Raw genomic sequence first — 25,206 nt, forward strand, 5'->3', positions numbered from 1 at the left:
ACGTTTCCACCGCTGCTTTCACCTGGATATAGGAATTCCTCGCTTGCCGGTTGGTCCTTCCTCGCTGGCCAAATTGGAACCCCTCTGCGTGTCCTTCTGGGTTTCACCTACCAAGCCTGTTGCTTCTACACTCCGGTTGGCGTCTGCACTTGCAGTTCCTCCAGGGCGGGCCTCTCTCTCCGTCTGGTGTTCCCTCTTCTATTTTGTATTGGACTTGGCCATTCAGAATTCAGGATGGCAAGGTGTAAAGGAGGGTTAGGTGATGGGGACTGGAGAGGAGTGTACCACATTCTCCCTGTATAGTCTTCCCTGCCCCCAAAGGGGGCTGTGGTCCCTTCCCATGAGATCCTCCCGCTGAGTACCACTCCCAGGGGGACTATCAGGTAGTGGCCTCAGCTCCCTGGTTTCATGGGAAGGGGCTCCCCCTAGGGGAGTAGGGAAGACATCCAACGATTCGTCACACTGAGTATAAAGTAAATTTGATTGTCTTTTTAGCCAGAGTAATGAGTATTAACAACATTGGGTAAGTAATCTAAACATCAACACCCACCATCTTTTGGGGCTTTTTGCGGGCTGTTTAGATCTAGGACTACCTGACCAGGTATTTTAACAGCTACAATGCATTGATAACAGGGCAGAGTTGTCAGACTGTGGGTGAAGTTCACATGGTCTTGGTCCCTTGTCATCATTTTGCTAATGCAGGTCAAGAAGGCTTTGCTGATTTAACTCGGGTGTGTGTTCCAGTAGTTAAGAACAGTAATCCTTTGGACTTGGAGTACTAATTTTACTATGGAAATTACAATGTTCTTCTGTTTGCACTCTTGATGTTAAACTGCCTTTTGTAAGGTTCTAGTACAGAATTAATGTCGAATTTAAGTACCTATTGCATTCATGTTAACATGATTCTCATCTATTTCCATGCTTTAGGTGTTGATGCATCTATTATGTGTACAAATCAAAAGCATGCAAGCAGCTGGGAGAGCACATGCCTGGAAAACGAATTCAAGAGATGCAGTCCCAAATTAGATCAAATTAAAGAGAACAGAAGTCAGCATGTAGAAAAAGAGTATACATATACTGATGACAGCAACTTTACTCAGAGGCCAAACATTGTGGAACATCAGGAAGCCCAGGCTGGTCATAGAACAGTGCATACTGACTATCTAAAAAGAAACTTGGGATTGGCAGATGTAATCCAACTTAAGAAAACACAGACTTGCTTGAAACTGTATATTTGTAGTCAATGTGGAAATTATTTTAGACAACCTTCAAATGTGAACACCCAACATCACACTATATGCAGTGAATGTGAGAAGAGTTTCTCCCAGTCCTCCAACCTGAACAAATGTAAGAGGAAACAAACTGAAAAGGCATCCCACATATGTAAAGAATGTGGCAAGATTTGCAAACACTCCCAAGCGCTGAGGTTACACCAGCGAGTACACACTGGAGAGAAACCTCATGCATGTGGGGAATGTGGGAGGTGTTTCAGCGTGATGGCAAATTTAATCCGGCACCAAAGAATACATACTGGTGAGAAACCGTACACATGTAGTCTGTGCGGGAAGAGTTTCAGGCAGCTGCCACACCTTATCAAACATCAGCGAATGCACATGCGTGAGGAAATGTTGGTGTTATGATAATGAGATATCTTAATATAAGCTGATTAAAAAATGTCCACATTGGTTTAAAGAATTTCTGTTGTAAGAGTTAATGATCAATATGAGTATTTAGAACATGACCGGGTAAATGTTTCTGAAAAATGTGATGTTTTGACACAGTCAAATGAAAGCCACTGAAACAGGGGCAATCGCCTCATTTCAAACAGGGCTTTCAAATAAACTCTCCAAATGTGTATATCTAACACTGTTTTCCAGAAATAATTCTCCTTTGGCCCAGTACAGGGACAAAACACACTTGCTGTCAGTTTGAGTCCCTATCCATAGCCAAACCCATCCTGATTTAAAAAATAAGGTTTGTCGCAGAATGTATGCAAACATTAATTATGCTTTTAGACTCTTATCACTAATTAAATATGCATATATGTAATATTATCTGAGCGGCTGTGAATTTACCCAAAAAATGTAAAACAAAGATAGCCCTGAAAAGTGTACTCAAGGTTGGACATTTTTAGCAACAACAAAAGCACAGAAGTATGTCATTATCCTATGATTCCCTCGGCTCGAGCATAAGGTTTGATCCTCTCTTAGTATGCATACTACAAACAAATCCATATCAGAACGGCCAACACGCAGAGCAGTGTCTCTTCACAATGAACATTTCTTTCAGGAGGGGGCAAAGACGAATTATCATATGCATGAAGATTCTAAGACTTAAACTATTTGCCTTTGCTCTCTTTTTCTTGTGTGACATAGAAATGAATACTTTCTGTTCTCTATAGTATTGATATGAACTTGTGCAGTTATTTTGAGGGATCATTTTCATGCATATATACCAGCTGAGCTTCAACCAATAATTAAACCAATCCCTGCCATTGCATGCCTGTGCAAAATGATAGTCCAACTCTGTGACCATCTTCAGATGACAATTATAATAGAACAAAGGCACCATGATCTTTATAATCCTTAGAAATACTCAGTTGGCTTTGGTAAAGAAGGGACCACTTTCAGTTTTCTTGCTTTATTTGTATTTTCTATTACCAGCATTTCTCTGAGTGATTCACTTTTTAAAAACATATGGCACAAAATGTAATAGTATACATTTAAAGAATTCCTAGAACATGTTATGTCAGTTGTGTTAAAAATGTAGAGCGTTGGAGCATGCCTGTTTCATGCAATTAGATATGTACATCATATTGGCGATCACAGGAAAAAAAGGCTGAAAGTGTGAAAGTTACTCCAGTGAGATGGGAGTAGTAAGCAGCTGCTGAAGAAAAGTATGGGTAAAAATTTTATTTTGCATATGTTCTATTTTCGGCCACCTTGTATTGCTTTAGTTTATATTACAATGGATCATTACTTTTCAGCTGACTGTTGCCAACCAGATTTGACCTTGCATCATCTTACTTTTAAGATGTGGCTATTTTGATGTAGTCTCCTGTCTGGTTCTGGTGACCAGCAAAGTGGTGGTCGAGCCAGTGGATGTTAGTCCCAGTGGTGGTATGGGGGGTATCTGCTGGTCAACCCACCTTGGCCCCATAGACATGGCATGGAAAAGTCACAGTGCCACCCCACAGGATGGACATGGAGTGCTAGACTTCCTACATCCATTAACCTAGTTGGGCAGGCTTGCCAGCCTTCAAAGCCTTGACCGTGTCCATACCAGTACATCAATCCCCCATCTGAAATAGCCTGAAGCGCTTTGTGTGCAGAACCAAACATTGAACACAGAGAAGCAAAGCTTTCCCTTTAGAGGAAATTGTTTCTCTGCCCTCCAAAATGATTGCAAGTGTTTGAATGCTGTTGCAGCTTCACCTGCTGGACTTATATCATAAAATGAACTCTGTTGAAACAATTTTGCCAGTTCATGACTTTGCAAGCTTTGTGAAAAAGAAAGAGTTGTTCACACCATGAAAGCAATGTTTCTATTGCCTCACTTGCTTAATAAAACAAACTGCTTTGAAAGTTTACTAATTTTATTGTGAGCCTCTAAAATGAATGCCGAGAAAACTGAAGAGAACAGCACAGGCAACACCAGGGAGGTTTAGGGGACCCATATTAAAAAAGAAAAACAAGATGCAGACCAACCAATTTATAGGTTATGCCAGCCCCTTGAGCCCAAAGAAGCCTCAGGTGCACTCAGAAATTACAACCAATCCCCGCCTTCACCCAGTTACAAGCCCCCGGTGCAGAGCGTCACTGGAAGATCCACCCAGGGGCAGTAAGAAACACAATGTTAAAGCACCCTGTCTGAGTTGCTCAATATTGGTTGTAGGAGCATGATCCTGATATTTGGAGAAGACTGGAGGGTGGTGAAAGAAGCAGAGGGTGGAGACAGAGAAAAGGGGCCAGGTGGTGCATTAGATGTTTAGAATAAACAAACGGTTGTAACTACATAGGGATAGAATGGACAGTAGAAGATGATAGCGAAGTAGGTTTTTATAACGTGTGTGTGGGGTGTGGCAGAGAGACCTAAGGGAATGTCAAAGATGGCTCAAAGAATACTCCAATGCCGATTCAAGGTTTATTTGTTTTATTTATTAAGATTCAAGTGTGCCCTGTGGCCAGCCCTCTCTCTCTCATCTTGAAAAGCAACTCCTCCCGAACCCAGGCGTCACAAGCTCCATGTGAGTATTTTTCCCTACTGTCTAAGATCTTACTTAAAATAGAAGTAAAGACGTAAATGTTTTTTCCTTTACTATCTAATGTGAAGAATCCTACGGATCCCTCACTGAAACCTGCCTAAAGTCTCCTCCCAGGTGAGAGGGTGTAACTTGCAGCCCTGCTGTAAGAGCATTTCTCTGATGGCTCCTGCTGATCCTTAAAGATCCTGGCCAGTAATAGTGGCATTATCATGGGAAGCTCCTAGCCAATACAATATTGGCCGTCTGAAATGGGCTGGAACAGCTGGGAATGAAAACGAGAGGTTGCAGAGACCTGTGCATTGGCTTGAAGAACTGGCAGCCGGCCCACAGTGATGAACACAAGATGGCGGATACTAGGGTGGAGCCGGTGTATGAGGTGAATGAGCCATGAGGACAATGGGGGAGCAGCGAGCCAATATATGAGGAGCTTGTTGGTCCCACTGTGAATCTACCATGAGATGAGCAGCTCTGAGTTGAGTGGCTAGCAGGGGACGGCACAGGCTCTAAAAAAGCAGAGTAACGCAACATCAATGGCAGACAAAGAAGACTAGAGTGGGGTGACCAGACATCCGGAGGAGCGCCGTGACAGCAGCGAGTTGGTGTTAGCCTGGAGGAAGAGCTGTACGGCAGAGGAACGTAGCGGAGGGGCAGGGCTAATACATGGGAAGAAATATGTGGTGTACGAAACCCCCGGACCCTACCACTGGACTTAGATCCTGAGCAATACAGAGGCAGACCGAGGAGGGATCCGTTGATATGCGTACACAGAGGCGACCCTGGTTCGCTGGAAGTGAAATATGTTCACGGAAAAGCCTAGCCGCTGATGCGTACAGACGAGTGGTGGACAACCGAGGGAACCATTAGCGCATGAAGTTGAAAGCAGGCCCCGGCTTGTGACCAGGGTCAATACAGAAAGTAAACCCATTGGCAGACACAAAACAGCATATGGGCTGGACCATAGAGGGAACCATCATTGCGCATGGACAGAAGCGGGCCCAAGCCTAAGAAGCAAGGAGTGATCAACCAGGCACTCGGCTGCTAACATGCACAGGGTGCTGGTAGGACCACGGGGGGAACAACCAAGGCACAAGAGTGAAGCAGGCCCAGAATTGCGGTCTAAGGACTGCATGTGAAAGTACATTTATCCACTGAAAAAGGAAGTGGGCAAGGAGGGCTGTCTAGGAGGCCATTGGTACACATGGCCTTAAGCAGGCCCCCTGCTGGCAAAAAGTACAACTGCAGTAAATTGGCATTCATCTGCTGTTGCGTACGATGGGCCATTGCAGTCCACTCTAGACTGGCATGATTCAGGAGCAGCAAACACAAGTGGGAGTGATACATGTGGTGGGACTGCGAAGGGTGCCCATGAGGAACTTATAAGGAAGTACAGTCTTAGAGGGAGGCTGTGGATTGAAAGACTGTGAGTGTCTTAAGGTGCACATAGTGGAAAGGGTGACACCTGGTGCCTCCCCCGGCTTCCTTCCCGCTGCTGACCAGGCACATTGAAATGGTTTATAGAGAGAGGACGCCAACTGAGTTGGACGGGTTGAGGGCTGGAGCCGTTACAATACCCCTGTCAGCAAGAGTACCAAAGGGTCCTCGTAGGATAAGCTGCTGGAAGCGCTGCAATCCACATCCCCGCTGACAAGAACCGAAGGTGAGGACCAGCAGAGGCAAACACTGGACCACGTATCAAGGCCGCTGGGAACAAGAGCAAGTAGCATAGTGCTTGCTACGTAGCAGTGGCATGCAGGACACTATAATGAGACAGTAGGAGTGTGCAGCAAAGTGAATTGGCCAGAAGTGCAACAGGGGGCCCACAGGGCGTAAGATCCACAGACAGGGTGATATCAATTACAACGGATACCGCCTAGGTGGTGACACGCACCTGAGCGACAACCCACCTTGGAGCAGGGAACTACTACACCAGTTGTGGATCTGTACAGAGTGCACCGACCAGGGGCAAATTATGTGGTATACATCAGGGACAATAACATTACAGCATGTGTGGTTTGAGGCTGCCTCACCCTAAGATAAGAATTGACCAGCGGAACGGCTAATAACAAAGGTGGAATAAAGAAATTGTGACAGTAGAGCCAGCAATGGATGAAACAAGCATGGCGTTCAAGGCGCAGAAGAACAAGTCGAAGCAACCTACTTTAGACAATTTTACTAAACCTACAAGTGGGACAGGAAACACCATACCGAGTTCCCGAGCTGCACAAGGAGAACCGTCCCAAATGAGAGGAGACCAGCAGGTTCTGGATGCCATTGCAGCCCTGAAAGTAGCAGTGGAGTCCAAAATGGATGCCATCAGCCTGGATGTCAACCTCCTGAGGCAGGATGTACGTACTGGCACCCTAGAAAAGGAAGTCGCAGTGCACTCTGCTAGCCTGGAGAACACCTTGCAACACATGTCAACACTGCAGCAGCAAGTGAGGAACCTGCAGGCAGAGTGGAAGATGCAGAGGGTAGAGCCAGACGTAACAATCTCAGAATTTTTGGACTCCCAGAAGAAGAGGAGGGCTCGAACCCCACCAACTTCATCGATACTATGCTGTTTTACAGGAAGCCGGCCAAGGTACCCTCACCCAGGGCTTCACTGTAGAAAGGGCACATAGATCCCTGTCGAGGTAACCATCACTGGGAGCTCCGCCAAGACCCATATTAGCACAGATTCTCAATCACAAAGATAGATAAAGGATTCTCAAACACTTCCGTAGGGGTGGCACGATACAGTGCGCTTCAGCCGCTATTACTGCATACCCAGACTACACCCAGCAAGTGCAAAAACAGAGGATGCAGTTTACATTGGTAAAGAGGAGGCTGCGAGAGGCGAACCTCAAGTACATGCTGTTGTACCTGGCACGCCATTTAGAAGCCCCCACAACCAAAGAGGAACTGGAAATTACCATTAGAGGGCTGCCGACAGGCAAGGCCCATTGGATGGACGGATTACCCAGTGAATTCTACAAAGAATACATAACAGAGGTGGTGCCCCCCATTGTTGGCCATGTTGAATGAAGCACTGGAAATGGGCAAGTTACCAATGTCGTTACGAAAGTCAGTTATCGTTTCGCTACTGAAACCTAATAAGCCAGCGGCAGTATGCAGATCTTATCGACCCCTTTCCTTGCTTAACCAAGATGGGAAAATATTAACGGCTTTAATAGCCAACAGACTCAAGCCGGCAATATCTAAGCTAATACACCCAGACCAGTCAGGATATATCGCAAGCAATTTAAAGAGATTGCACCATATCATTGATCGCACCCAAAACAGTTCAGGCCAGTATGCAGTGGCCTTGTTAAATGTGGTCAAGGCATTTGACTGAGTCAAATGGCCATGTCTGTTTGTGGTCCTACAAAAGTTTGGCATGGGGCACACATACATAAAGTGGGCGCGGCTGCTGCACAACAGCCCAATAGCAAGGGTCAAGACAGGAACCCACATCTCGGACCATTGCCTGTTGGAGAAAGGCACGAGGTAGGGTTGCCCATGGTCACCCATGTTATTCATTCTGGCCATGGAGCCATTAGCAGTTTATTGATGAAAAGAATATCGGGAAGCAGGTATAACAGTGAGGGGCACTGAGAATGTTTTCCTTTCTCTATACGCCGCCGACATGTTATTATACTTGCAGTACCCTGAAACCAACTGGCAGTATAACTTGGATGTGCTCGAGAGATATGCGGATGTATCCGGTATCACGATTAATGCTCAGAAATCTTGTCTGTTCCCCTTAGCACTGGGTATAGAAGGAAATCTCTGAACACGTTACCAGTACTACCGATCAAGTGGTAGGTGAATTCATTCCAATATTTGGGAGTAGACATCGTTCATGATGCTAAAATAGAATACACACAAAACACGATGAAAGCGGTCGAAAATATAGCGAAGTCTATGATCTTCTGTGCCAAACTACCACTCTCAGTGATGGGCAGGGCAGCATTGTTAAAGATGGTGGTACTCTCTCGGATACTGCATTTATTTACTAACATCCCGTACAATATACCTAAAGGTTTCTTCAAGACACTCGACAGAATATGCTGTAGTTTCCTATGGCATAGCACAAGATGCATGGTGGCACTGTCAGAATTGCAGAGATAGTTTGATCAGGAAGGTATTAAAGTACCCAATATTAAAGTACCCAATTATGAGGCATATTGGTTGGCGTGCCAGCTGCAATACATTACGAGTTGGTTGTCTGATGAGCAGACCCAAGAAACGAGGCTGCTGCAGTCAGCATGTACCCCATTTTGTCTGAAGGAAATTATATGGACTGAGGTGCAGAGGGATTAGAAATTCTCTGTTGTTGACATTCAGTAAGAAGGTATGGCAGAGGGCCTTGCACTTTCTAGAGGAAGATATACCCTACTCCCCCAGATTCCACCAGTGACATTAAGAGGGGAAGTGAGCCAACTCAGGTTAAATGTGAGGTACTGGGGGCCCATGTGAGTTGTAACGGTGGGCGATTTAGTACGGGTGGACAAGTCTATGGACTTTGGAGCGCTCACATGCCACATGCCTCACTCCTCACTATGCTCAAATAAAAATGGCCAGGAACGGAACGGGTGCTGCAAGAAGATGAAGTGATAAAAACCTTTTTTGATATTTCAGAAGGGGTGCACGCGATGTCGAGAATATATGAGCTATTAATAGCCCAGAAGGGGGACATGCAGGAGCAGAGCAGGCATAGATGGGAGGCAGACCTGCAAGAGAAGTTGACATGCAGAATGGAGCAGAGCATTGGCTTATCATAAGAAAGTGTCCAGGAATGCGAGACTTCAGCTAATCCAATTGTACATAATACATAGGATGTACCTAACCCTGGGTAGAAAAGCCAAATTTAGCAATGTCTCTGTACAATCTTGCCCTAAATGTGGATTAATTAATGCCGGCCTGGTACATATGTTCTGGGCACGTGGTAAAATACGCCCATATTGGGATGATCTAGCACAGGCCCTAGCCAAGGCAGGTCTAACTTTGGACACAGGATCCCCCAAGGCTTTAATGCTAAGTGTTTTTGCACGCCCAAAGCGAGCAAGACAACTGAATTAGCTGAAACACTTAGTATAGATCCTAGCGAAGCGCCAGATAACAATGAGCTGGAAAGCACCCAAAGGTCTCGACATAAGCAGGTGGTGGAGCGACCTACAGAAATGGTCACTGGTGGAAACCACAATGTGGCAAGAGAGAGCCCGCGGAGGACAAAGGGAATGAAATGTGGGCTTAGTCATGGAAGCAGAACTGTTGGCCTTCAGGCACCCCGAAATGCAAGGGGCAGTAGAAACCTTGCCATGATTGGAAGATGAAGTCAGTGCGCATATGTGGTAGTCGATGCAGAGAAGATTAAGATGGGAGAAATAGGCTGGGGTGTGGGGGAATGGAGTTGGGGGGTTGGCTAAGCAGACACACTCTGTTATATGATCCTGTAATTATATATGGAAGTCTGTATGATATGTTGTTTTCAGAAAATAATAAAAACTATTTTAAATAAAGTCTCCTCCCAGGTGGCCAGGGGAAGGCAGGCACTTCCTGATCCCAACCCTGGGGGTGGTGTACTGCGAGAGGACCACCTGGAAGGAGACCAGGCCCAGCGTGGTGAGGAGGTTCTGTGGGATGAGTCACAGTATTTTTCCTCTGACAGGAAGATTTGTATCACTGTACCCAAAGAGGGTGTGGCGTATTGTCATTTTAATGAATGTCTCAACCTCATATAAGATCTAAGGTTATAAATTCAGAACAAACTATACCGAAAGAAAGATCCTTTTTGGTATCCTAGACTAAACACCTTTCTCAAACCTAAGGGTACAATGTAAAGGATTATGGAAATGTGGTCTTCACTAAACCATCTTCCTCTCCCTCTGTTAAAAAACTTAAGGGAACAAAATCTACCCTTACAAATCATGTAGAAGTTGGAAACCCTAACTTCATTGGAAGAAACTACAAGTCCCAGAATCCTAGAGGTACTGAGATGAGGAAGAGGGTTGAAGTGGCATGCAGATGTAGCAGGGAATTAAGCCTGGTAACCATTGCAGTAGTCAGGCAATTAAGACTAATTGCCCATACCTGAAGACAATCATGTAACCTATGAGGCATAAAAGGCTGCAGCAGGAAAGGAGGAGTAGAAGGAGCGGGAGCTGGAAGACTGGTTGTAGCAGCAGTAGTAGAGGAGAAGCACAAGGCTAGCAAATCACAAGAAAGTGGAAGTATAGAAAGTACACCGGAGCATAGAGACAGCAGATTTCACATGCAAGCTCTGAGAGAGTCCTGTTCTCCCAAACTCTTAAGTGCAGAGGCTGCACAACAGAAGGTGTGCTGGAGGCTGAGCTTTCCCATGTGAGCCTTGTTGCCAGAAGCAGAAGGCAAGCCATGGGTCTCGGGGATAAAGGGCAACTCCCAAATCAATTGGCCGGACCAGAGACACCCGTGCTGGAGAGGGGTGTGGCTCCCCAGCGAGCCAGAAGTAGTATAAACAGAGGAAGTCGGCAAAGCAGTGCAACCAGCAAAATCAGTGTCATTGAAGCCGGTGAGTGAAGCACAGCATTCAGATACACTGCACAAACCTTGCTGGTAACTGTAGCCAGCTCCTGACAGAGTCGCTAATTGTGAAATGCGAGTAAAAGATGTTTGTTATATCAGAAGTCATACAAACTATGCAATTGTAACACTCCCGCATAACGTTGAAGATCACTTTGTGTGAGAAGCAAAAGTACTTGAAAACTATTGTTGATGTATCTGAAGACTGTTGCCGTGTAACAGAGTGGTTGCGTGTCTCTAATTATACAAGGGAGCGCTTACTAAACCATTGCCGAATACTGAACATTGTCCATATATAAGTTGCAAGATACAGAGAGTGAAAACTATTTGAAAAGAGGTTGCGTGTACCTAATTATAATTCCCAAAGGAAGTCAGAATCTCACCTTTTTATCATTGCATGGGAATATAATTCATTACTCGACTTTAAACCTTAAAATCTACTTGAAGGTGTCATGGCCACTAACCAAGGGCCCTTATTTCCTCCTTCCAAAGGGTCCAAATGGACCCTGTCTTGGCGCCTTTGGTGCCAGGCTCATAAGAAAGGGTGCTCTGCATACTGGGGGTCCAAGGCACTTGTATCCAGGCTGGGCGTGGCCATTAGAAAGCATTGGAAGGCACGTTCAATCATCTATGGGAGTGGCGAGGTGGGGCCACAAGGTGCAACTAAAGGGGAGTGGCTAGGGCCAGACTATTTAAGCCGGCTCCACCCACATGTGGAGGCTTCATGTTAATCTGTTGAATGCAGCGTAACGCTTACCACCATCTGAAGCTCTTACCTGTCTCCAGCTCTGCATCTTCTGATTCCAGCTTCACATCTTTGGCACGCACCTACCTGATTCCAGCTGTACATCTTCAACGCGCACCTTACCTGGATCCAGTTATACCATTGCCCGGAGCGCATCCCATCTCGATCCGGCATCTGCAGTGCGCACCTTACCTGAAACCAGCCATACCACCGCTTGAAGTACTACGAGCTTCATGTCACTATCTTTGTTGCGCACCTTACCTGTCTCCTCAAATCCATCTTCTGTTGGGCGCCTCTTCCTCACCTTACGGAGTCTTCATTCACGCAGAAGTCTTCTTCTTCTTGTCAGGCATCCACGCGGTTCTTCCATCTCACAGCTGCGAACAGCTTCCCGGATAGCCGTTCTCCATCTTCCGACACCAGGCCATCCCTGCAAGAAATAAAGACAGCACAAGGTTAGAAACCGCATTAAACATTTCACGCTTGGCTGCGCAACACCTAAACCTAGCATTTCATTTAGAAACCCTGCTTACCTTCTAGTGGGGTCTGCTCCATTCCTCTCTGACACTGCGTAGGTACACTGTCAGCAACGCGACTCAGCGGAGCCATCTTCAACACCTATTGGGGGAAAGAACGACATTATTAAGAATACAGACAATAATAATCGGGAAAGACTTTACAGAAGCATATGGACAATAATCATTGTTATCAACACTTACCTCCCACAAGGATTGGTCGCAGCCGGTCTGGACCATCCAGCATACAGACCAGTGAAGCAACTGGGTCTGTCTATAGCGCCCCTGCTGAAGAGAAGCAGGACGTAGAGCTCATCTTTGCAAAATAAAAGCTGAGTGCCATTGGGAAAACGATTGCGCATCTCATTCTGGCACGAGGGGCTCAAGGGGGATCAATTCAGTCACAGCAATCTCACTGCCTCTTACCTTTCCCCAAGGGCATTGCTAGCAACCTGACCAGACCAAATCGCTGCAGCTGGGGATAAAGCAAGATCCAGGGAAGCCAAATCCAGGGAGGCCTCCAACTGTGCCCCAATGTCCCCGCAGAGACCAGGTGAGCATAACAGAACGCAAAGCCCCTCCGAATCTCTGCCTGGGCGTTATGGAAACCTCTGAGCCTGACCAGTTGGCCCAATTGTTGGGGGAACTGCGGGCTGAAGTGCATGCCTCCAGACAAGAGACTAATGCCCTAAGAAAGGATCTTATTGTCGCTCGAGAACGAAATAATGATCTGGCAAGACAGATGCTTCAAACTCATGCTGGGCAAGTTCCTTTACCCGGGGGCGCACCAACCACTTCGCCGCAGCCATCACCACCAGTCCAAGTGGTCCTCCCAGGGGCTGTGCCTTTGGCCCCGCCCAAAACGTTTTACCGGCGATCCCAACAAATATGCTATGTTCATGATCCAGCGTCGTCTCCATTTCCTGTGCCGCCCTGGGGCCTTACCTAATGACAGTGCCAGAGTTGCCTTTGTATTTTCATATCTGGGAGGCAACGCAGCAGATTGGTCCATACCATTAGTTAACCAAGATGATCCAGTACTTCACAATTACAGTGCATTTCAACAGGAATTGGAAACGTTGTTTGCTAGGCACACCCAAGGGCAAGCCCTAGACAACTAATTGTTATCTCTTAGACAGGGGAGCCACGATCTGCTGACATATATCTCCAACTTTAATTGCCTCATTGCACAAACCAATTGGCCCTAAGAAAAGAGAACCACTTTGTTCTATTGAGGGTTACGTGGGGAATTAAAGGGCATACTAGCCCAAGTGGTCAACCCTCCGGAGTGTTGTGCAGAATACATTAATCTGACTGTACAACTGGACCATAGGCTACAAGACCGGAAAATGGACCCCACAAGATCTGAAGGGAGGTCGGTTTATATGCAACCCAGAGACAATGAAACTAAAACTCATGAACCAACCGAACCTATGCAGATTGGGGGATTACGGGCCCCTATATCCAAAGCTGAGAGGGAAAGAAGGAGGCAACAACTTTGTATTGCGGCAAGACAGGACATTTTCTTAGGGATTGCCCAATAAAACCTCCCAAGAGAATAGTAGGTGCAACGGATAACGGCATGGACGAAAAGGATCAGACCCCGGAAAACTCCAATGCCCGACAAGCGTAGGGGTCCACTTGTCGAGCGAAAAGAAGAAAGTTGTCCAGACCTGACACCTGGTCATTCCAGTCCTTGTAGTTCATCACCAGCAACCATCAAGAGTTCATGCCTTGGAAGCGTATATTGATAGTGGATCTGTTGGAAACTATATCGATCAAAATCTGGCTGCACAAATTGGCCTTCCTCTCCAGCGGAAACAACAATCGGAAAACGTCACTGCACTGGATGGCTATCAGTTGTCATCCGGCACAGTAACGCAACATATCGATAAAAATTACGCTGATGTGTCAGGACGGTCATCGGGAAGACATTTCCTTTGATCTTATTGGGGCACCTCAGTTCCAAATGATCTTAGGAATGCCATGGCTAGAAACTCACAACCCCAGGATTGGCTGGCGAACCAGAGTGCTGACCTTTCCTCCAGAATGCACCAAGAGTTGCTACCACAAGAGTGTAAAGAGTCCAAATGTCAAAGTTAAACCCATCCTGGGGCTCTCTCCTACCGTACCTCCCGAGTATCTGGACTACCAGGACGTGTTCCAAAAAGAACAGGCAAATACCCTGCCTCCGCACAGGCCTTACGACTGCCAGATCAACCAGATTCCTGGAGCACAGATTCCTTGCAGCCGAATCTACGCTTTAACAGAGCAGGAAAACCAGCATCTACGGACTTACCTAGATCAATACCTAGCTAACGGATTCATCCGCCCGTCAAAGTCGCCTGCCTCCTCGGCTCTCTTCTTCGTACCTAAGAAGGAGGGGGATCTTAGAACGTGCATAGATTATAGAGTATTAAACCAAATCACTGTGAAAAACAGATACCCTCTGCCACTCATTCCCGAATGACTTGATCAAGTGAAGAATGCTCAAATCAAACTGGATCTACGAGGAGCCTATCACCTCGTCAGGGTTAAAAGGGGCGACAAGTGGAAAACAGCCTTCCAAACTAAATATGGGCTTTTTGAGTATCAGGTAATGCCCTTGGGTTATGCAATGCACCAGCTGCGTTCCAGTTCTTCATGAAAGATGTGATTCACAAACTGTTGGACATCTGTGTCCTCGTTTACATCAACGATATCCTAATTTACTCAAAATCTAAGGAAGAGCATGTTGACCATGTAAGGGCAGTCCTGGAAAAACTCTGTCAGCATCGGCTATTTGCCAAATTGGAAAAATGCTTCTTCCATGTCACAGAAGTCGAATTTTTGGGCTTCATGCTTGCCCCACGAAGAGTTCATGTGGACACATGTAAGGTGAATGCCATTCTTCAATGGCCATCTCCAACATACTAAAGGAGTGCAAAGTGTGCTCGGGTTCGCTAATTTTTATAGCCAATTTATCCCAAACTTTTCACAGATTGTCCACCCAATCACTTCCCTCCTTAAAAAGAACAGAACATTCTTTTGGTTCTCCAAGGCAGAGAACGCCTTCCAGGAGTTGAAACAAGCATTCACCTAAGCGCCTGTTCTTAGACATCCTCGACCTGACCTGCCTTATGTGGTGGAGACGGATGCCTCCATTGTAGCCATGGGGGCGGTACTATCACAAAGGGATCCAGAGACGGGGCAGTTACATCCCATAGCATTTTAGTCCCGCAAATTCTCAGCACCAGAAAATAACTACGCAATCACTGATAAGGAATTGTTGGCAATTAAAGGGGCCCTAAAGACTTGGAGACACTATCTCTTAGGGGCAAGACACATGGTCACGGTTATTACAGACCGTTTGAAGAACAATTCCTGCAACCGCTCCCACTCGTATGGAAAGGATAAGAGACTGTGTGACCAGCTACGGAAATGAACATTCAAATGCGTGGGCCCCAAAAACGTATTTTTGCTTAGTGATAATGTTGATTGGTTTTACAACAGTCATTGCCTTAGGATTTTGGTATCTGGAAGAAATACATCCGCTCGAAAATGTGTTACCCACTGAAAATGTACCCACTGTTCCTATTCCTTTTGTCCATCTGCACACTTTATCTCCGAGAGACTCTCGGCACAGACAGAGTTACCACAACAACACTCTATCACTCATCATGAACGCGGCACATACCATTCTTAATAGGTCTAATTGTTGGGTTTGTTCGCATTTACCACAACACGTGGATAAGGGGCTGGGTTGGTATATTCATTCTTTACCTTTGACAACTGCTTGCTATACTTCTCTTAGAACAGAAACCAATAAGGTTAGTGGCACTTCATAACCGGATGGCATTAGATGTCATCCTAGCTGAACGTGGTGGGGTATGTAAATTAGTGGGGTCCGCTTGCTGCGTTTTCATGCCAGATTCCTCCCCAACAATCTTTAGAGCAATCCAAAATCTGCATGTCCTTAGTTCAGAAGTGCATGTTCCTGAGGAAAACTGGGAACTTAGCGCTTGGTTCTAGGACCTCCTACGATCTTGGGGATGGAAGTTACTTTCGGTCTTGCTGATTATTTTAGGTATTCTGTTGTTTCTCTGCTGCTGTATACAATGTCTTCCTGGTATACGTTCGATGGCGGGAGGATGTTGTGCACAAGTGATGGGTGCATTAGGGCACAAAGTATGCGCCCCAGAGAAGATCTCCAATGAATTTGTGCTGAAAGAAATCTTAGTATCCGACCTCATGGCAATTGATATTTCCGATACTGATTCAGGATGTATGGACATTGAGATGTGAAGTTACTCGTAAAGTGACTATAATTAGTTTAGCGCTTGGCTTAGGCCAAAAGGAGGGTTTGTTAAACGGGATATCATATTATGCTTTCTTTATTGTATATATTGGCCTAAGCCCAGTCGCTCTGCAAAGAAATCCGTGTTGCAAGGTCCCGACCTTAGATCGACCTAGCCGCCATTTTAGGAACATTCGCCAATTTGATTTCCACCTCAAAGTCACTCTGTATTCTAAAATGGTGTACAGCGTTCTCCTGCTCGTAACCTTAGCTGTCCTGACCTTTACACAGGTTAATGCCTAAACTGCCTGTAGGCTAAATGTTTGGGTCGTGTAATAAGACCATGTCCTATGTTTGGCCTGAAGATCAAAGGATTACTCGCGCCAACAAGTCTGATCCGTGGGCATATATTGAATACAATGTTGTTTAAATACTGAATGTGAGCACTTATTGAACTACATTGTATAAAACATGTACTAAGGCTTAATGTCAAATTTCTAAGCTACACTGTTGCCATTGTGATATGTTGTTTTATAAACTAGATGTAATCCACATGCATATAGTTGGACTAACTAGGGGCGAACTCGGCACGAGCCCTTGTCCGAGAATGATTGACTTGCAGAGGGGCTGTACATAGCGATTGAGAATTGTATAAAAGATGTGAATATGTAGATGTCCAGTACCTCTCACAGCAAAAGGGCTGGTATTCGGTGTGATGTACTGAGGGCCAGATAGCTATCTGATACTTTGTTTCTTTGTAAAACTGTACAGTTATTTGAATAAAGATCTGAGAATCTTTACAAGCCTATCTTCGATGTATTTCCTTTTGTAGTACTCAGCCTCGATATGTCTCTTTTTGCTTTTACATGATGAAGTGTTAAAGAATTGTGTATTATTGACATTTGGAGTATTTATCATCATAACCAGGATTACCATTGGTGTTATTTCTTTCTGGAAGTTGGAAGGGAATTGTTAAGACGGATTTCTGAATTCTGTCCTGGTGGCGCAGAAGTTCAGAAGGCCAACCTAATTACTTGGAACAGGGTAACCTCTGGACAAGCCAGACCAATCAAGGTAGCGATCACGGCGGTCAAGACTAGGTCTCAAGAGGGGTGAGGGTGACTGAAAGCCCGCAATGAGCACACAAAGCAAGGACACTTACAAACTACTCCAAACAGGTGTTATATTAAAAATATATGCACATTTATTCCAAGGGCTTTAAAACAATGACCGTAGCGAGAAATCACAATACAACTCTAGTAAACCAACACATACCATACTAATACAATATATATACAAATACAACAAGTCTCAAGCGTTAGATGCACGAAATGTGTTGTCCACCTAAAAGGGAAGGAAAACAGGCAGTGCGAAATAATGCTTAGACCCAGTCCGCCTTCAGAGGCACCTAACTAAAAGGAAGTCCGAGCCCTGCGAAGAGTGGAGCCTTATGCTCAAAAGTACCTGCACACGCTGGTGCCAACGGGCAAAAGGGGAGTCTCTTCGAGGGAAATCGGGCTGTTCAGTTTAGTGCACAAATGAAGAAGAACAAGTTCCGCGACTCAAGCGCAGCCTCCACTGTGGGCAGAAGCAGAGCGCGAGTACGGAAAAGGGTGCTGTTTTGACACAGCGGGGAAAAGCTATGGGCTCCTGCAGGAGGGCGACCAGTTCCTAGCTATGCTACTCACCGGTCCCTGATGCAAGCAGACCCAGGCTTCTCCGCGTCAGTTTCAGTCGCTGGCAGGTTCAGCAGAGCAGGGAACATCTCTTCGTCGTGTTGAGTCTGCAGCAGCAGAGTTGAGTAAAAGACGTCCCAAACGAAGAAACCCCCACAGTTTGTTACCACAGCAGGGCAACGGAGCGGCCGTGTGTATCTGAGCCAAATGTACACTACTCACTTCAGACCTAGGAACGCCAAGTGTACGAAGCTTGTGAGAGTGACAAGGACTCGAAATACTACACAACCTGGTGGCGGTTACAGAGCAAGACTCCTGTGTAGGCTGGTCAGTCAGCTGGATGGCCCAGAGACGCTTCCGAAGGCTTACTAGCAGGAGATGGTGAAGATGCCGAGAATAGCTGTTCCCGCTATTCCAAGCGTCGAAGTACCAGTACAGGCCTTCTGGTTCGATCAAAGGTGAAAAGGGTTCACAAGGCGACAGCAGTGCAAAGGAGCAGTCCTTCAGCGGGTCACCAGCGATTCCTCGGTTCAGCCTCTTGGTTGCAGGATACTTGGCTCCTGTATTCCTTCGTTCGTGAGAACTCAGGAGATCGACATGGTAGTGGTGTTTCCAGCCCCCTCTTATCCACGGTTCCCTTCGGGCCAAAACGGAGGCGACCCAATGGGAGATCCACTCATCAATACTCACACCATTCGTGGACCAATCACGGACCACGGTGGTCCCAGGCATTCACACCACCCTAGACTCTCTGGCACCCAGGATGTGTATTGGGACCAGACATCCCAGCCCACATCCTGGAGGCACACACAAGACATGTAGAAGCCCGCGAAAGCATCCGTGTTTCGCGGGAAAGTACATGCCCAAATAAGGAAGGCCCCGGGTCGGCTCGACCTGGGGAAGGTGAAGGGAGCAAGACGGTCAGCGGACAGGACAAAGGAGCCTCGTGGTCTGGCCATTTTGGGAGCCAGGCCACCATTTTGGGTTAAGCGCGAGAAACGCGCTTAGAACGCCAAAAGGAGCTCAAAACACAAGAAACAATCGTTGCCACCATTCCCGTCCGTGAATCACTTGCACCGATCAGTTACAATCCTAAACGAGTATCTAGAGCCTGTAGAAGGCTAGAGACCCAAGAGAGCTGCAACTTAGCTTACAGTGCCCTCTTGTGTCATGTTTCAAGAAAGCCGCAACATGATAAAAGAAACTACGGAAAACAGCGTTTCCCGGTACTGACTGTCTTAAGGGCATGTCAGTTTCCCCGTGAGAAAGGAGCGAAAGCCCAGAGGAGTGCGCAGAAGGCTGCACTTCTCTGGCAAAGTCGAGAACAAGGTGTAAAACAACAGCAAAACGTGTAGGGGTTGCCACATGGAAGGAAAATTACCTACAATTACGAAATCTTTCCTAACAGGAATCTTTTCATTATTCAGGAACAAAAGAGTTGTTACCAATGAATGTTTGTTTATTGAACTTTTGCTTTGACTTTGAACTTTCAACAACTTGGTCAGAACCTTTCTTTTCTTTGGTTGAACATTTTGCAGTTGACTTTGAATCCTGGGAAAGGGATCTTACCCAGGACAGGAGAAGGCCATTCAGATATTGTGTTGATATTGTTTATTTTATATATATATATATATATATATTTTTTTTTTTTTTTTAATTTAACGTGATTTACATGGTTATACAATTGACAACCTTAAATCACAGGGTCATCCTTTGATGTAAGAATGTAGAACATTAAAAAGAACAGCAAGCAAGAGAAAAAAAGGGAGAGAGGAAAGTGAAAAAGAATAGAACAAATCATGAAAAAGAGGAGAGGAACAAGAATACAGTTAAACTGGCATCTACTAGTTTTTTCTTAATGACAATTAATAATTTGACTAGGGCCAGAGTTATTGGTATTTTTTCACCTGACAGCATCATTTTCCACCATAATTCCTTTGATCTGTGCCCATACTTTTTTATGACATCAGTCATTAATAACCCTCTGTGAGATGACAAAGCTGTACAATCCATGACTAAATGTTGCAGATTTTCAATTGAATTCTCTTCTTTACATAAACGACATGTGGGAGGACTGTCTTTTAGAGTCTTACACCATGAGGTTTCTTTGATTTGTATTCAGTTCAGTCGGAACCTAAACAAATGATCTCTAAAGAACCAATGATTATATTGTATTGCTATATATTTCCCTTTGTATGTTTGTTTAGTGTTAGGGCCAGTTTACCCATGCTAGAGAATGTCCTCTTATCCTCTAGACTAGGTAGGGAATACTTCGGTAGAGTAAGGCAAGCAAGGTGTTTTCTTTATATAATTTCTTTAATAAAATGGCATATTTTGATTAATCTACAAGCAGTTCCCTTCCTCGCGTTACTGACCCCTGACACTAAACTCCCTCAAGGACTTTCTAAATTGGCCCTACTCTATCCAGTGGTTAGTGTTCTAAAAGGTATGCAGTTGTGCCTTAAAGACACTCTGCCTGACTATTTGCTATCATGCCCACTTGTACCTTTCCCTCTTCTCATAATACTCTCCTCCTTTAACTCCACCCACATCTACTCTTACTCCACCCCTCTGATGTCTCTTACTCCTTCTAGGCCTCGCCTCTACCATTTGATGTTACTACTCCCTCAAGTCCTCTTCTACTCCCTCCTCAAAATCACTGTTCCTTTCACCACACTACTTCTCCCTCCTCCCCACTCCAACTCCCTCCTCCATACATCTACCATCATTCCACCCCAACTCCTACTCGAGCACTCTCCTTTCACGCAAACACTTCACATACACTCCCTACATATCTCTTGCCACACTCATTACCCTCTCATGTACACTCACAATGCAGTATCCTTGCGCACACTAACCAATATCTCGACTGCTCCAGAAATTGGCTCCACACTCTGATTCTCCTTCTGGCTGGTCTGCCAACTCATCCTCCTCTAAACACACTGACAAAATACCCTTAAGCATTAATCAATAGACTCATTTATGCAACATCTATCAGTGCTTTTTTATTTTTATGATTTCTGTTAATTCATAGATCTTTTATATATGAAATTCATTGTCAATATAACATAATCATAGCTCATAATCATATATCAATATTCATAATATGGAGCAAAAACCTGCTCCCACACATTCATGGGTGTCTATACAAATCCTTCTACATTTCTATCATCCACATGCATACCATTACGATATAACAATTTATAAGGAAAACCAAAATATACAAAAGAAAAGCTCAATGTGAATATTATAATGGTTTTGCTTGTTCGCCAAAACCAGGAGTGTCCCAAAATTATGGACATTATTCCACCTCTTCTTTCAATCTTGAACCTTTAGCAAACAATTAGGCGAACCCTCAAGCTGTCAGAACAATGCATGATGATGAAAGAAGACTTCAATATGTTGTCCATTGTACAGTTAATTGAGCTGCAGGTTCGAGCTTCACAGGAGGACTAAGATTTAGGAAAAGACTGGGGCTATATGGAGATAAGTGTGATGGGGCGGCCTGCCACAAATAACCATGCTGACTCTTTAGGGGTGTTTATTAAACTAAATTGTCAGGATTCCAAGATGGACGCCTTCACGGGGAGGATGTGCTAACTATAGCTTGTCGCCGACCCCCACCAAAAAGGGAGTTTTACACCTTTTGACTCGCTCCCCCACCTATGGAAATGCAAGCTTTTGATCCCCTTCCACCCCAACAGTAAGGTGGAGGCCCGAATGGCATGAAAGGCCGAGGGAAAGAAGGAAAAACGGAGGCTGTGAGACGGCGGACCTCAGGAAGAGCAGGGGGTGGGACCCCTTAGAGGTAGATGGTGAACGGGATTCGGTGCCCACAGGACAACGGAGTGGAGTAGGAAGACTGGGAGCGACAGAGGAAGAAGTGCCCTCCCCCGTGTGGGTGTGGCAGCGGCAGGTGTGCAATAGCAGAGGAGAAGCTTTGTCCCGGGAGGATAGCTCAGCTGCAACGTGCTCGCCTTGGAAGCAAGACGACACAGGTTTGATCCCTGGATCCGCGCTTAGAAACCTCTGGGTATTAGGTGCATTATAAATAACCTATCATATCACCCAGGAGGAGGTACCACTGTGCAATGCAGCAACGCCCCTGGTGCCAGATTGGCAGATCCTATGATGTGAGTAAGGCCGACGGGGACGGCACCTGCCAGGGGAGTGCTACAGCATTAGACTCCTCGATTTGATGACAGCCACGGAGCAGAAGTGGGCGGGCCATAACCTCATTTTTGTATGGCCAATATAGCCTTAAGAAATGTTGTGCCAGCCAAGCCCCTAACCCAGCATCTGTGTGGCAAATGGTGGAGGTGAGGTGGCACTGGGGATCGGGTGAATTCAAGTCTGAGTGCAGGCTGTGAAAGAGGAGAGGAGGCCCTGGGGCTTTATGGGCTATATAGACAGCTACATAATCCACTGCAACCTCTCAAGTTTATGATCACAGGCAGACCCCTCATCTCGCGTGAGTCAGGAGGGCTGGGGCGGTAATCTTGGAAATCGGGTCACAGGAGACTGAGAAACTTTGGGCTAATTTGACATTACAGGGGCGCATGCAGTCCCCCTCTGAATGAAAGACAGAGGACTGAAAACTAATGGTATTTGCCATTGTTTGGAGCAGAATTTGGCTGGTGAAGGTAGCGGACCCTGACGCCAGGTGTGAAAGCAGATGCACTGAGCATTACAGTGCTGAGTGGAGATGGTAACTCCTGCGATTCAGTTGATTAACGGAGTGTGGGCAGTCAAGTGGTGCACCCCCCAAAGAAGCATATGTTCAGTGCTAAAGAAAGAGGATGTACGAAAGGCACCCCGGTGCCCTCCAAGATGAATACAAGAGGGGCAGAGGGGACTATCACTAAGTCCGGCCAATGAGAGGGGAAAGGCATGCTCAGTGAGGTTTGATCTCCAACTCTATCGTCACCACACATTGTGACTACCAAACTCAGGCACGATGGCAATCGCCAGAGAACGAATGCAATGTTTAGCTGGTCACCAACATCGCTTGAAGGAAACGCTTAAGGAATTGCTTCAAGAACAGATTACAGCTGTAAGATCTGATATAAAAGCGTCAGTTCAAGAAATAAAAGGGGAAATTTCAAAATTAGGAGAACGCATGGACTTTGCTGAACAAGCTCTACAAGATCTGTCAGATGATTCACAGAAAAATTATGAGACCCGGGAAGAATTAGCGCGGATGGCGCACAATTTAGAAATTCAGTGCGAGGATCTCGAGAACAGATCAAGGCGATCAAACATTTGCATCAAGAACGTTCCAGAGGAGATCGCAGACAAAGACCTTAAGCACTCAATACAAACTCTTTGTGCAGATTTGCTTTTGGAGATCCCTGCGGACGGTGGTCTTCTAGATAGAACTCACAGGGTGGGCCCTCCTAGAAGAGAGTCGGGGGCTCGACCCCAGGACGTGCTAGTTGCTTTCACATCATATCTGCAGAAAGAAAGAGTTCTGAGGGCAGCACGTAAAGGGACATCCTTAACCATGAATGGATGGGAAGTTCCGCTTTATCAAGACCTGGCCTTCTCTACCCTTCTTAAAATGTGGCAGATGAATCCGTCACTAGCATTCTCAACCAGGGGAAAATTTGCTACCAGTGGACCTTTCTCTTCGGCTTGCTAGTCTCTTGGAAGGGTAGACAGTTTTGAGTGACATGCGAGGAAGGTCTGGATGTAGTAGCACCGGAAAGTAGAGATCAGACTGGGACATCTGAAATGGGAGGCAAGACCACCCAGCAGAGGCAACAATGAGAGAGGTCCATGGCGAAGCGAGACAACAGGAAAGCCTGTTCTCCGAAAGGCTGGGACAAGTTAATGGACTCCCCACATCCTGAGGGGTAAAGGTGGGGGGAACCAGATAAACCAGGTACAGGGAGGGTGTTGGTGGGACTTTTTGACAAGGGAATAGGGAGGGAGAACAGAATTGGTGGGTGAAGGTCAGGATGTGATTGGGGGTTTCAACGGGGACCGGCTTGGGATCTTTTGGAGGTGGTTAGTATATCTCTCCCCAGTTGGGTGTTCCCAAGTAGTTTACCACTGCATAGACTGGATTTTCCATGGTTGTCATATGGCCTTGGCTGAAGTTTCGGAGAGGGGAGTTTGGGGAAGAGTGGGGATGGGCGGAGTGGGAGGAGGTGGGGTTAGGGGGTGGGGAATCGGTAGGATAAAAAAAAGGTGAGGCGGGTGAGAAAAGACGTGACTCAAAGGCCCTAATACGTGCAATATGTGCATTTTTATTTCAAAGTAGATATGGTCCACGTCAATTTAAGGGACCCCCTATGGGGATTAGCAGTAAAGGTCCAGTGGAAGGGAATGAGACTGGTTGGAGTGGGTACTCATAATGGGCTTTAAGGTTCTCACATATAATATTCCAGGGCTCAACTCGCCAGCGAAACGATGCAAGCTGGCCTCTTTCCCGAGGTGCGAGAAACTGGATTTTCTTGCGCTTCTAGAAACCCACATATGTAGAAAAGACCAATATGAATGAGTTAAAAGCGGGGGGTCCTGACAGCGTTCAGAAATAAAACTGATTTAGTGATCCTGGACTCGATGAGTGATAAACAGGGGATATACCCATTTGTGAAACTCTGCATTCAGAAGGAAGTATTTATGGTTGCGATTGTGTACACCCCCAACACCGGACCAGTGTGTTTTTTATTTTTTATTTTTTTAAAAGGCAACACTGGCAGCACTTGAAAATATAGCTGAGGGTCAAGTTATACTGAGAAGGGATTTCAAAATGATATGGGACGCGGAAATCGACACAAGCAGAGTGGGATTTACGCCACGGGGCACACCATCACAACAGCTTAAAGAAATATTTACAAAATTGGGGCTAGTTGATGTGTGGCGAGCTAAGAGGAGAAAGGAAGCCGGATTCATGTTTCATTTGCACATTCATAAAACTCAGTCGCAAATAGATTATATTTGGATGACTGCTAGAATGGCAGGGTGAATTCAGGAAGTTTCAGTGGGATCGATCACGCTATTGAACTATGCACTTCGAATGGATTGTGTCCTCCAACATATTCCACATCTTTGACATGTAATGTCCACAGCTGTGCTGCTTCGTGAATTTTTCAGCAGAAGGCGTCCTGCTTCGATGGCATTGGGTTGATGTCCCTTGAGGGCCTCTGTCGAGGGTGACGTCATCGGATATTATAAGTAGG

General features: G+C 45.9%; 1 protein-coding gene across 5 annotated transcripts in view; it reads left to right on the forward strand.

Annotated features, from left to right (window-relative positions):
* The window catches only part of LOC138467522 (zinc finger protein 568-like), a 779,018-nt gene extending 761,867 nt beyond the window's left edge, over positions 1–17,151 (forward strand). For all 5 annotated transcript variants that reach the window (XM_069607618.1, XM_069607621.1, XM_069607622.1 and 2 more), the window contains one exon: positions 928–17,151. In XM_069607618.1, coding sequence (XP_069463719.1) covers positions 928–1,640 — 713 coding nt within the window. In that variant the 3' untranslated portion in view covers positions 1,641–17,151. The remainder of the gene's footprint in view (positions 1–927) is intronic.
* Positions 17,152–25,206: the final 8,055 nt, after the last annotated feature.

This window comes from Ambystoma mexicanum, chromosome 4q (assembly GCF_040938575.1).
Source record: "Ambystoma mexicanum isolate Mex_15411 chromosome 4q, UKY_AmexF1_1, whole genome shotgun sequence".
Taxonomy (NCBI): domain Eukaryota; kingdom Metazoa; phylum Chordata; class Amphibia; order Caudata; family Ambystomatidae; genus Ambystoma; species Ambystoma mexicanum.